The sequence below is a fragment of the Saccopteryx bilineata genome, chromosome 6, assembly GCF_036850765.1.
Source record: "Saccopteryx bilineata isolate mSacBil1 chromosome 6, mSacBil1_pri_phased_curated, whole genome shotgun sequence".
In the NCBI taxonomy this organism is placed as follows: Eukaryota; Metazoa; Chordata; class Mammalia; order Chiroptera; family Emballonuridae; genus Saccopteryx; species Saccopteryx bilineata.
Genome location: NC_089495.1, coordinates 100429694 through 100443862, shown reverse-complemented (window position 1 = coordinate 100443862; position 14169 = coordinate 100429694). Strand labels below are relative to the sequence as shown.

Here is a 14169-nt window from a genome sequence, read left to right as displayed (position 1 = left end):
GTTAGGTTTGGGGTGGGTGAGAATGACTGTTAATGCGTTTCTTTCTGGAGTGAAGACAATTTTATTAAACCGGATAGTGGCAATGGTTGCACAATTTCATGAATATGCTAAAACACTGAATTACACACTTTAAAAAAGTGAATTTTATGATAGTGAATTGTATTTCAAAAAGCTGAGGTTTTTTTCAAGGACATACAGAAATGTGAGCCCAAGCATCTTTCATAAAACACCTCTATTAGGAAAATGCTCCCCCTGCACAGTATACTCCATCTTGGAAATTCACAATGCATACAGGTGGGGCAAAAGCAGGTTTAGAGTTGTTCATATGGAAAATAATACAATAATTAATACATAGTATAACAAGAATAAACTCTGTTTCACATACTCACTACCGTAAACCTACTTTTGCCCTACCTTGTATATTGAAAGTTCTAGGACGTTGTACAGAAACTTGATTGCTGTGTTTAACCCATCGTTTCCCAAACTCACTTGACCGAAAGAACATCTCAGTACACCGGCACCCTCCCCATGAAGCCTATTAATATTCTCTTGGACTAATGTTTCCCAGACAACATTAGGAAAATCTGCTCTCAGTGTTTCACAAACACAAAACAAAAAAGAGGACCAGAGGAAAATTATTTATCATCTGTGGAACTGAAATGTACTAGTAGAAATGTTTTTTATAAACTCATATCTACCATCTAAACAAATATATCCTAAAAAAAGTATTTCATATATTTTGTAAGTCAGTCGACTAAAATGCTTTTAATTTCCTTCAATCTTTTGATAAAAAGAAAATAATAGCCCAATTATTTAAACAAATATTTCCTCTGTAAAGGAAAATTCATTAGAAAATATACTCCCTCTTTACCCCATGCCTACATAGAACAGAGATTTTTTTTTTTTTTTTTTGCATTTTTCCGAAGCTGCAAACGGGTAGGCAGTCAGACAGACTCCTGCATGCGCCCGACTGAGATCCACCCAGCATGCCCACCAGGGGGCGATGCTCTGCCCCTCTGGGGAGTCACTCTGTTGCATCCAGAGCCATCCTAGCGCCTGAGGCGGAGGCCACAGAGCCATCCTCAGCGCCCGGGCCATCCTTGCTCCTGTGGAGCCTTGGCTGCAGGAGGGGGAGAGAGAGACAGAGAGGAAGGAGAGGGGGAGGGGTGGAGAAGCAGATGGGCGCTTCTCCTGTGTGCCCTGGCCGGGAATTGAACCCGGGACTCCTGCACGCCAGGCCGACGCTCTACCACTGAGCCAACGGGCCAGGGCCTAGAACAGAGATTTTTTTAAAGTTGTATTAGCTTTCTAGGGTCTGACTTGTATCAAAAGACATGCCAGAAGTCCTAATAAATAATTCATAACCTATATAACACATCCAACTAAAAATAAAGATGACTTTTAAAAAAAGCAAAATTTTCTATAAATCATCAACAAAGCTATCAACTATCTGAAGAGGTAATATACTCTCTACCTCCTATACACCCAAAAGTGAACAAGTTCAGCTATATATGCAACAACGTGGATAAAGGTCATTAATATACTATTATCCAATAAAAGTCAATCACAGAAAATAAACCATAGTACTACAATTGAGAAAAGTACAAAAGTAGAGATTTTTTGGTTTTTGTTTCTAGGGATATAAATAAAATATAAAGAGCTCTATTAAAACAATGGTATAATAAAAAGTAAATTTCAGGAAAGTGGTCAACTGAGGAGAGAGGGCCTTTAATAGAAACGGTGACCTTATCTTGAAAACTATGGGCAGAAGGAGCTCACAACTCTTTCTTTGAATTTACTCTAAAAGATCTAAAATTTCAAAATTTCTACCACTTAAATCATAATACCTCATATAAAATATGTCATTAACTCTAGGAAATTTAATTTACCTTCTAAATATGGCATTTAATTTTTAAAGTCACGTAAGAAAAACAATTTTATATAATTTCTGATTCATAAAGCCAACATATAGTGCTACATTGAATACTCTTAACATATGCATAATAAATTCATAACTGACCACCCCTACCCCCAAGAATGGTATAGCTGTAAAGTAAACCCTATACCAGGAACAAGTTTTTAAAATGTAAATGGTATTGAGTAATTCTGAAAAATAATCATTAGTATTACAAAAGAAATCCTAATATTACCTGGGACAAGATTCAAAGGTAATCTTCTAGGTGAAATTGCTCTGGGGTGCTGCTTACTAATTTCTTCATAAATCTGAAGCCTCTCTTCTAACGTGCCTATTATCAGTAAATATGGAGATTCAAAGCATCAAAATTTTTATATATAATAAACTTTAACAATTATAAGAAAAATAATATTAACAATATTAAGCTGTTCTCAGTTTTTATAAGAATAACATTAAAAAGTCTGTGGTGGTGAAATAATATAATTAGTAAATAACCATTTAAACATAATCTCTAAAGAAATCCAAAGCTTATTTTATTACAACAGATTCTATAACCAACTCAAATTACATACACACAAGACGCAAAAACACAAAACACACTGCGTTTGTCTTACATCCTTAGTGCACAACCCATGAGAAAGAAAATGTTACTATATAACAGCGATTTTCAACCCACGTGGTACAAGAGGCAAGGCACACTGGTATGCCACAAGAACTTTTAAAACATGGGATACCTGACTAGTCATTTAAAAAGTGACAACAGCCACAGTTGTCAGAGGAAAGGGGGATGAGAAGACAGGATCAAAGAAGGTGAAGGAACTACTAGCAGAATTATATAATATATACTTAACACATAGATAGAGAAAACAGGGCAGTGAGTCCCAGAGGGAAGGGGAGATGGAGTGCAATGGGAATGGAAAGAGACTGCAGGGACATGGCAGGCACTACGGTGGGGGGGGGGGGGTGAGGGGGTTGTATTGAACGGAAAACTTGAAACCATGTTAACACAACTTTTTTAAATTTTTTAAATGACAACAGCCTACACAATACCCATCTGGTGTGAATGAAACTTATACCTATTTTTTGATCAGATCAGCAAAATATATATTTTTTGGCATGCTGCAGATATTAGTAATTGGTTTATGTGTGCCATGAGATGAAAAAAGTTGAAAATTGCTGCTTTATAACATCTTACATAAACCTAGTCTATAACACCCATTGATTAGGTTAGAAGAAACAGCAATTTTAAGATCTTGAATGCAAATGCTTTATGTGAAAAGATGAACTAAATTCCTAAGGTAGTCTTGACACTTAAAATCTTCAAGGAAACTCCATTATAAAGAACCTCATTAGTACAGATTATGTTTCAAGTAGAAATCATTTCTCCCAAATACAAGGATATAAAATATACTTCTAACAGAAACTTTTATCTTCCCTCCCAAAACCGACCTAATTTTATAGTATTAAATAGAGGCTCTACATTAACTATATGATACCCTACAATAATTTGCATATTATAATCTGGATCTGGTTGATTATTCTAAAACAACATTCTGCATAATTTATAAAAATAAACTGTATGAATTATTTCACATAAGCAATAAGCCAAGTTACAGCAAAAAAAAAGGCAAATAAATTTGTTTTTAAACTATAAGATCTAAGGGATTTTAATTCAGACAACAAAAATACAATTATTTTAAGAATAACCCCTGGTGTTAGCAATCAAAGTATTTCCATATTAAATGTAGTGTTGAGTATTATGATTATAAAACACTATACTTGTTTGATTTTGTTTAAGACTCCTTTCTTCCCCCAATAATATGTTTTGGAGCTCCACTGTGGTTGGATTTTTAGAACTAGGATATGTGAAAAATAATTTTCACATTCTGAAAACAATTTAGAGACTTTGTCAAATATTAAGGACCCTTCAACTAAAATTCACATGAAGGCTATTGTGGATTATTTTAAAATGCAGTTCTCATAGTTAGGCCTAATGTTAGAAAATTACAAGCTGCAAGTATAAAACAATTTTTCTACTATCCCAGGTATAACAAATCTTATAAATGTAGTTAAATTAGCAGTAAGACAAAACCAAACCATTTCAATGCCCTATTTCAAGTCACAAGTTGGAGCTCCAGAACTTACCATGGGGGGAGAAGAGGTCCTAAGGAACCTAAAAAGATAAAGTAATACAATTAGTTTCATAATCAATACATTTTAGATTCAATATGGATCCTGACATATGCAATGTTATTCTTTTTACTAAAACATGTAAACAATCTGTATTATTAACTACAGGTCAGTAACTGGTATTTTAGAGAAAAATCATAGGTATCTCCCATTTCCAACTTTAGGTGTGTGGCTTTTATCCTATTTTTATTAAAAAAAAAAATTGATCTAACCAACATTTACACTGTCATCATATTTAAGAAGAAAACTTCAATAATTATGACATTAAATTTTAAATACAAACAGAAAACCTGGATTAATTTATGACAGTGATTAGGATAGAAAAAATACACTTTTCTCCTGTTTCATACTTCTATAAATGAATACTATTTATAGCTACCTATTTAACATGCTGTTTAAATTTAAACAGCAGAACCATAGTTTCATAATTATTTCAGCCATGTATTTATCCATAAGTAACATGACTTTACAAAATTGACTGCTAACAACATTTAATTATGAAAATATTGAGGAAAACTTGGACTGCTACCCTAGATTTCTGAAAAGGATCAAGGTTATATATTCAAAAGATGTATAACATATTCCACACAAATTATCCTAGTTTGAAATTAAGAGAATAGTTTTTATGCCAATGAGATACACCATATACTCTAGGCAAAATTTCTTTGGCCCAATTCTTATATTTAGAGATTGAGGATAACAAATCTCTATTCTTTAAAAATATTAAATAATTATGACATTTCCCAGACAGAGAATACTCATTTTCTTCCTCTCTCTCCAGTCTAAATTGGTAACATTATAATGGGTCAAGGAACCTAGTATTATCTGTACACATTTATCACTATGTATAAATATTTTAATTTATTTCCACTCTGATATTTAACCTATAATTTTCCTACATGGAAAATGAATTCTAGTGCTAAAAAATCTGTCTTCAAATATTATTACAACATTACATTTTTTATACTTCAAATGCTAGTTAAAAGAATGCAGAGGAGAAAAATCATTACATACTAAGTTGTAGTGCTTTTTCCAAGCCTTCATAATAACACCAATTTTCTGCATTCCGATCAATCAAGTTTTTGAATACTTCACTGGCTTCTTTTAATCTTCCCAATTTCAACAGCATTTCTCCTAAAATGAAGTATAAAGTCACATTTATTTAACTTAAACATTAAATATCTTTCTGATCCCAGAGAGTTCACTAAACATTATTTGTATAATAGATGTTATAAAAGACAAAACCGTAGCCTGACCTGTGATGGCGCAGTGGATAACGCATCCCCCTGGAATGATGAGGTAACTGGTTCTAAACCCTGGGCTTGCCTAGTAAAGCCACATACAACAAGCAACGAATGAACAACTAAAGTGAAACAACTATAAGTTAATACTTCTAAGTCCTGCCTCCATCCCTTCTCTCTCTGTAAAATCAGTAAGTAAAATCTTTTTCAAAAATGACAGGCCCTGGCTGGTTGGCTCAGTGGTAGAGCATTGGCCCAACGTGTGGATGTCCCAGGTTCAATTCCTGGTCAGGGCACACAGGAGAAGTGCCCATCTGCTTCTCCACCCCTCTTCCTCTTGCTTCTCTTTCTCTCTCTCTTTTCCCCTCCTGCAGTCATGGTTCGATTGGAGCAAGTTGGCCACAGGCGCTGAGGATGGCTCCATGGCCTCCACCTCAGGCACTTAAAATTGGCTCTGGTTGTAACAGAGTAAGGGCCACAGATGAGCAGAGCATCACCCCCGAGTGGGCATGCCAGGTGGATCCCATTTGGAGAGCATAAGGGAGTCTGTCTCTGCCTCCCCTCCTCTCATTAAATTAAAAAAAAAAATCATTTATTCAACAATTCTCCATTCAATCCTCTTAGTTTCTTTCCAGGTCACTAAAATTGGAGTTAACTCAGTAAAACAATAACACTAAACACCACTTCACAGCAAGTAACCACACAAACTATGTTCACATGTGAGACACCTCCAAAGTTCAATTTTTATGTGGTTCTTACAAAGCCACACAAATGGAAAGTAGATACGGGAAATGAAGATCTAAATTTCTCAAAAATAATGGGAAACACATCTAGCCCAAGATAAAGAGATTCTCAAGAAGAACATATCTCAACTTCCTATCCCTAAAATTTCCCATTCCCCAAAGAATGTATTTCAAGCTAATAATCCTCTGAAATGTCCTTGTCATACTATTTCAGCTTTCATCACCATGGAGACAGCATATGACAGGAGTTATTATATGTCATTGTTTTACAATTTATATATTACTCAAACTCTAGAGTAAAACTAAATATAATTACTAATTTTACTACTTTCTAGCTTTGTGAGCTTGAACAAGTTATAAATTTCCAATGTCCATTTCTTTACCTCTAAAATATCAACTACCTTAATCAACTTCTGTGATAATCAAATAATTAAAGTGGTTAGCACAATGCTTGGCACAAGTGCATACACGTAAATATTTACTACTTAGAACTATAAACACACCTCATTCCTCCAGAATTACCTTCTAGGCTCTCTTGTTTTTAGCCTGCTCACACTAGATATAATAGACAACAACCTTTTAATTCCAAAAACTTTGTCCTACAACTACCACAAGGGAAGGGTTATTAGTAGGGGAATATACAAGACAAAGCAGTATACTTTCATACTTATAAAGTAAAAAATCTCTAACTTTATTTTTAACAGTTTTTAAAAGTATCTTAAGGGTCTGCCCAGTTGGCTCAATGGATAGAGCATTAGCCCAGTATATAGATGTCGCAGGTTCATTTCCCAGTCAGGGCACACAACAGAAATGACCATCTGCTTCTCTTCCCCTCCCTCTCCCCCTTCTTCTCTCTATTCCCCTCTCTCAGCCAGTGGCTCAATTCATTCAAGCGTCAGCACCCAGCACTGAGTACAGCTCAGTTGGTCTGAGAGCATCAGCCCCAGTGCTAAAAATAGCTTAGTTGATTCGAACATCAGCCCTAAACGGGGTTGCTAGATAGATCTGCTAGGGGCTCATGTGGGAGTCTATCTCCTATTCTCTAACCCGAAAAAAAAAAAGGATCTTAATTTGCTAAAGGCTACAAAAGACATAAATGTATATAAACATAAAAGTCTGGATCTGCAAAGTTCACTAAAAAAATAAAATACCATAACCTGTCTCTGTGCAATATGGAATATTGGCTTTATATTCAAACTGATGACCCTCATTACCATTATATGCTGCAACTTGTAGAATCTTTAAACAAGAATTGACCATACTATATCATATCTACTTTTTATTCATTTATTATTTATTTTACCAGCCCCTCTACTTCTCCAGCCTGGTCCTGTTCTCATATCTTCTTTTTAATCATTGCATGTTCTATTGATGTTGTGAAACAAAGACAAACATAAAAAGCAACCTGCAATTTAACTAGCCTTTTTTTTTACTTCCATCAATTACAGATAATAGAACAAAAAAGAAACCAGAATATTATTTATCAACATTTTGCCAATAGTTTGAAAAAGTGTTGTAGTCAATATTGTTATTAATACTGCTCACAGCCTGACCAGGCAGTGGCGCAATGGATAGAGCATCGGAATGGGATGCAGAGGACCCAGGTTCGAGAGCACAGGCTCATCTGGCTTGAACAAAAAGCTCACCAGCTTGGCCCCAAAGTCGCTGGCTCGAGCAAGGGGTTACTCAGTCTGCTGAAGGCCCGCAGTCAAGGCACAGATGAGAAAGCAATCAATGAACAACTAAGGTGTCGCAACGAAAAACTGATGATTGATGCTTCTCATCTCTCTCTGTTCCTGTCTGTCTGTCCATATCTATCCCTCTCTCTGACTCTCTCTCTGTCCCTGTAAAAAAGAAAAAAAAGTATAAAAAAAATACTGCTCACAATAAAAACTAAGCCAGTCGGCCCTAGCCATTTCAGTGATAGAGCATCAGCCCAGCATGTGGAAGTCCCAGGTTCGACTCCGCGGTCAGGGCACATAGGAGAACTGATCATCTGCTTCTCACCCCACCCCCTCCCCTTTTTCTCTCTCTCTCTCTCCTCCTCCTGCAGCCATGGCTCGTAATGCTTCCAGCAAGTTGGCAGTTGGTCCCAGGTGCTGAGGACAGCTCCATGGCCTCCACCTCAGGTGCTAAAATAGTTCGGTTGCTGAGCAACAGAGCACTAGCCCCAGATGGGTAGAGTATCACCCTGGTAGAGGGCTTGCAGGATAGATCACAGTCGGGGCACATGCGGGAGTGTCTCTCTGCCTCCTCACTTCCACTTAATAAAAAAAAAACTAAGTCAGTCAGCTGCTATACATTAACAAGTAGAAGTATAGTAGTTAAAAGCATTCAAGAAAAGGCATGGGGAAAACTTAAATACACATTACTAAGTGAAAGAAGCCAATCTCAAAGGGCTACATACTACATAATTCCAAATACATGACCTTCTGAAAAAGGCACAGCTACGGAGACAGTAAAAGGATCAGTGGTTGCCAGGGTCGGGGCAGGTCACAGAGGGTTTTTAGGGGAGTGAAACTATATAGTACTCTGCATTTTACTATAATGGTAGATGTGTGTCGTATTGTTATCTATTAGTCAAAACTGAGAGAGTGTACAACACCAAGAGCTAACAGGAATGTAAACTATAGACTTCGGGCGGTAATGCTGTGTCAGTGTAGGTTCACTGACTGTCATGAATGCACCACTCTGGTGGGGGACGGTGATAGTGGAGGAGGCTCCGTATGAGTAGACACACACAGTGTATGGGAAATCTCTGTACCTTCGACTTAATTTTGCTGTGGAACTAAAACTACTGTAAAAGTCTATTCAAAATTCTTTTTTAAATGAGGGCTCTGAAGACAGAAAGATGTGTTTAGAAACTAACTCTACCACCTAAATGGTGGGGTGACTTTGGGCAATTTTTTAATATCTCTAAGCCTTAGTTTCCTCAGCTATAAAATGGAGATAGTAAATAGTACCCATGTTAAAAGTGCCAAAATTTTAAACTAAATAGAGCAGTTTAAAAAATCACCATGCCCTGTCCGGTTGGCTCAGCGGTAGAGCGTCAGCCTGGCATGCGGGGGACCCGGGATCGATTCCCGGCCAGGGCACATAGGAGAAGCGCCCATTTGCTTCTCCACCCCCCACCCCCTCCTTCCTCTCTGTCTCTCTCTTCCCCTCCCGCAGCCAAGGCTCCATTGGAGCAAAGATGGCCCGGGCGCTGGGGATGGCTCCTTGGCCTCTGCCCCAGGCGCTAGAGTGGCTCTGGTCACGGCAGAGCAACCCCCCGGAGGGGCAGAGCATCGCCCCCTGGTGGGCAGAGCGTCACCCCTGGTGGGCGTGCCAGGTGGATCCCGGTCGGGCGCATGCGGGAGTCTGTCTGGCTGTCTCTCTCCGTTTCCAGCTTCAGAAAAATACAAAAAAAAAAAAAGGAAATAAATAAATAAAAATAAAAAATCACCATACTGTGAAACACAGGAAGAGTAATTAAATGTTAGTTATTTTTGTTTAATTGACCTAGAGAGAGAGGAAGGGAGAGAGAGAGAAACATCAATTTGTTGTTCCACTTATGTATGCAGTCCTTGGTTCATTCTGGTATGCGCCCTGACTGGGGATCGAACCTGCAACCTTGACACGATGCGACTATGCTCTAAGCAAGTGAGCTCCTCAGCCAGGGCAATTTTAGCTATTATTTTTATTAAGCTTTAGAAGTCCTGCAACTATACTAACTTTAGTTTTAAACTAGTAATTTTATTTTGACATTTTATTTAATACAGTATTGCTTATGAAATGGGTAATTGAGGAAAAAAAGGCTTTGTTAAGAAAAAATGTACTTGAACTTGACCCTTTGCTGATGAACGTTTTTAACAAACTATTAATCAGGATTCTGCCTTCACAATGAGCCCATAATGAATCTTGCTTTCTTGATGATCCCAGTATCATTTGCTATTCTCATTATATTACTATACACAGTGCTATAGATATATACATATATGGAGGGTGGAATATAAAGGCAGTATAACATTCTGCTTAAGAAAATGGAATCTGGCCTGACCTGTGGTGGCGCAGTGGATAAAGCGTCAACCTGGAAACACTGAGGTTGCTGGTTCAAAACCCTGGCTTGCCTAGTCAAGGCACATATGGGAGTTGACGCTTCCTGCTCCTCCCCCTTCTCTCTCTCCCCCCTTCTCTCTAAAAAAATGAATAAATAAAAAATAAAAAGAAAAAAGAAAAAAAGAAAAAAAAAAGAAAATGGAATCTGGAGTCAAAATTCCTGGATTCAAATCCAGCACTACCCAGCTTACTTAGCTATGTGACTTTGGGCAAGACACTTAACCTCTCTGTTCCTCAGTCCCCTGACTCCAAAGTGAATATAATAACTACATAATAAGGTTGTTATGAGGAGGATTAAATTAATTAATAACAGCTAAAAAAATAAGGGTTTAGAACATTACCTGATACAGAATAAGTCTTATTTAAGTGTTAGGACAGAATAAGTATATAGTTTTTGTTCTTTTCTTTAATTAAGGCCATGATAAAGAAAAAGGAGGTCAACTAACCTTTAATTTCTTCCACCAAAAGTTTATCACATATTTGTTTCTCATATGTTTCTATATGTTCCAAAGATTCCTGAAATAGATCTGCTTCTCGCATCACTTGATTCTGGTATAGTATCAGTTCACTGTATTCATAGTCTATTTTGTTGAGGGGAACCTAAGAACAGAAAGAACCAAATTATCTTATTTATATAATTATATAAAGCAGTTTCAGATCTTTATCTTCATTGCTTTCTAGGGAAAGTAATTCACAGACTTAAAAAAGCAACCCACAAACAATTACAAGTAGACGAGTGATTAACAGCAAAGGTTAAAACATTCTTTAAAATAAATAAAGGGGTGACACTTCAAAATACAGCACAGTGAGCAATTCCTATTCCCCCAAAAAAGTACAAAAATGCTTAAAATCATGACTATACTATAAAAAAAACCTTCTAGAATTTATCAAGTAGTTAGGCAAGGTAAAAGAACACAAAATCAATTATATTTCCATATCATAGCAACAAACAATATGAAAATTAAATAAAAATAATTTCATTCACAATAGCTTCAAAAAGAACATATTATTTAGGAACAAATTTAAGAATCAAGATCTACATACTGAAGACTACAAAATATGCTGAGAGAAATTATAGACCTAAATAAATGATGAGACAGTGCATTCCATGTTCATGGATCAGAACAGTCAATACTGGTTGGATGGCAATTCTCCCCAAATTGACCTACATATTCAATGCAATCCCTTTCAAACTCTCAGCAAGCCTTTTTGCAGAAATTTGTAAGCTAATCCTAAAATTCAAATGGGAATAAAAAAAAAACCCTACGTAGCCAAAAGAATCCAAAAAAGAACAAAGTAGGACATGCTTTTCAAATGTCAAACTTACTATGAAGCTACAGTAATCAATACACTGTGGCACTGTTATAAAGACAGACATATAGTTCAATGGAACAGAATACAAAGTCCAAAACTAAGCTTCTGTATTCTAGTCAGTGATTTTCTACAAAGGTGCCGAGGCAATTCAATGGGGAAAGGCTGGTTTTCTCAACAAATAACGGGGAGACAATTAAATATCCATATATAAAAAATGACCCTAGCCTGACCAGGCGGTGGAGCAGTGGACAGAACATCGGACTGGGACAGAGAGAACCCAGGTTCAAAACCCGGAGGTCACCATCTGAGCGCAGGCTCACCGGCTTGAGCACAGGGTTGCTGGCTTGAATCCAAGGTCACTGGTTTGAGAAAGGGGTCCATCGCTCTGCTGGAGTTCCCCCTACCCTTCCACCCCCTGGTCAAAGCACATGTGAAAAAGCAATCAATGAACAACACAATGAAGAACTGATACTTCTCATCTCTCTCCCTTCCTGCCTGTCTGTCCCTATCTGTCCCTCTCTCTGTCTCTGTCACACACACACAATAAAAGACACCATTAAGAACATAAAAATACAAGTTACAGACTGAGAACAAATATGTGCATATAAAGAACTTGTGTTAAGACTATATAAGGAACTCTTACAAGTCAGCTAGAAGGTAAGTAACCCAATTAAAAAATGATCTCAAGATCTGAATAGACATTTCATCAAAGATGAATATAAATGGCTAATAAGAACATAATAAAATGGTCAATATCATTAGTTGTTAGGAAAATGCAGCGACATCATTAAAACAGATACTCACTAAGATGACTATCATCAAAAAATTAAAACAATAACTGGTACTAGAGATGGGTAGAAATTGGAACCCTCATACATTGCTGGAGGGAATGTAAAATTGTTCAGCCACTTAGGAAAACAACTAGAAAGTTTATTAAAAGTTTAAATATATACTTACCAAAAAGTCAAGTAATTTCATTCTTAGACATATATTGGAGAAAAACAAAAACATATGCACACACAAAAATTTGTACACAAATGTTCATAGCATTGTTCGTAATAGCAAACTAAAAACAATCTTATGTGCACCAGGTTAATGAATGGATAAGCAAAGTGTACTATATTCATAATGAAAGTTTTCAGTATTTAAAAAGGAACAAAATACAGTACTAACATATGCTCTACTACAGATGAATCTCAAAAACACGCTAAATAACAGAATCTAGAGACTACACTACATTATGACTGCCTTTATACTATTGCACGTGCACTATTTATACACATGGAGAACTAGGCTATTCTATAAGTCTTCTCTGAACTAGGCTCTGGGTAAAAGCTAGAACAGAGGACTTACCATACAAACTCTGTACTGAGACTTACTTGATAAATAGAAAAAAAATCTATCACTCTACCAAGTAAAATCAGTTCGGCTACCATTCCAAAAGACAATACATTGCTTTTAGAGTAACTGTCAAAGAAAAAGTTTGTGCCAAGAAAATATGAAAAGGATGACGACAGCAACAATGATAAAGGCCTCCAAAAACTCATCTCTTCTTAAAAGCAATAAAGAAGTTAGCAAAAAAAGACTCTCAGAATCACCTTTTTCAGAACTCTGGAAATTACTCAAAGGCTTGCATCAACCTGGGGAGCGTTTATTAAAGAAAAATGGCTAGATCTTGGTAAAACCAGTGAGTTCTGTGGTGTTTTAACTTGCCCTAGTCCTATCCCTTGCTTGCTAGCTAAGTAGTAGCCTTGAAAAATAAGCTTGTATTCCCAGAGCAACCACCAGAGAGAATAGGATAAAGCTGAAGCTCTTTCAAAACCTCCTTCTCAAAAGCTCAGAGCTTGCCAAGAGCATAAAGCCTTAGAGCAGGGGTCGTCAAACTTTTTATAAAAACCGCTCACTTTTGCAGTGCTGGTCAACCTAGTCCCTACCGCCCACTAGTGGGCGTTTCAGGTTTCATGGTGGGTAGAGCAACCAAATGGTGCCGCAATTGGCACACCATGAAAGCTGGAACACCCCCTAGTGAGCGGTAGGGACCAGGTTGACCAGAACTGCAAAAGTGGGCAGTTGTTTTTTTTGTTTGTTGGTTGGGGGGGGGGGGTTGTATTTTTCCGAAGCCAGAAACGGAGAGGCAGTCAGACAGACTCCTGCATGCACCCGACCAGGATCCACCTGGCACGCCCACCAGGGGGCGATGCTCTGCCCATCCGGGGCGTCGCTCTGTTGCGACCAGGGCCATTCTAGTGCCTGAGGCAAAGGCCAAAGAGCCATCCTCAGCGCCAGGGCCAACTTTGCTCCAATGGAGCCTCGGCTGTGGGAGGGGAAGAGAGAGAGAGAGGAAGGAGAGGGGTGGAGAAGCAGATGGGCACCTCTCCTGTGTGCCCTGGACGAGAATCAAACCCGGGACTCCTGCACGCCAGGCCGATGCTCTACCACTGAGCCAATCGGCCAGGGCAAAGTGGGTGGTTTTTATAAAAAGTTTGACTACCCCTGCCTTAGAGGGAGAAGGCCAAAGGTGTTTGTCAAAAACAATTATAGACAAGTGTTGACTTTTACAGTGCCTGAAGTGATGAAGTGATAAGTAAGTCTAGGCCAACAATACATTAAAGATTTTTTTTCTTTTTCTTTCTGTTTCTTAGAAAGAGAGAGAGAGAAAGAGGAAGGG

At 37.6% G+C, this 14169-nt stretch overlaps 1 protein-coding gene and 1 non-coding gene across 5 annotated transcripts in view; one reads left to right on the top strand and one right to left on the bottom strand.

The window, feature by feature from the left end:
• Positions 1 to 14169, bottom strand: part of NAA16 (N-alpha-acetyltransferase 16, NatA auxiliary subunit) — a 94190-nt gene that overhangs the window by 68116 nt on the left and 11905 nt on the right. For all 4 annotated transcript variants that reach the window (XM_066235960.1, XM_066235963.1, XM_066235962.1 and 1 more), the window contains 3 exons: positions 10634 to 10787; positions 5120 to 5239; positions 2151 to 2246 (listed from right to left, as the gene is read on the bottom strand). In XM_066235960.1, coding sequence (XP_066092057.1) covers positions 2151 to 2246; positions 5120 to 5239; positions 10634 to 10787 — 370 coding nt within the window. The remainder of the gene's footprint in view (positions 1 to 2150; positions 2247 to 5119; positions 5240 to 10633; positions 10788 to 14169) is intronic.
• On the top strand, positions 5567 to 5642 carry TRNAV-AAC (transfer RNA valine (anticodon AAC)). The gene has a single exon. It is a non-coding gene; the product is annotated as a tRNA-Val (tRNA).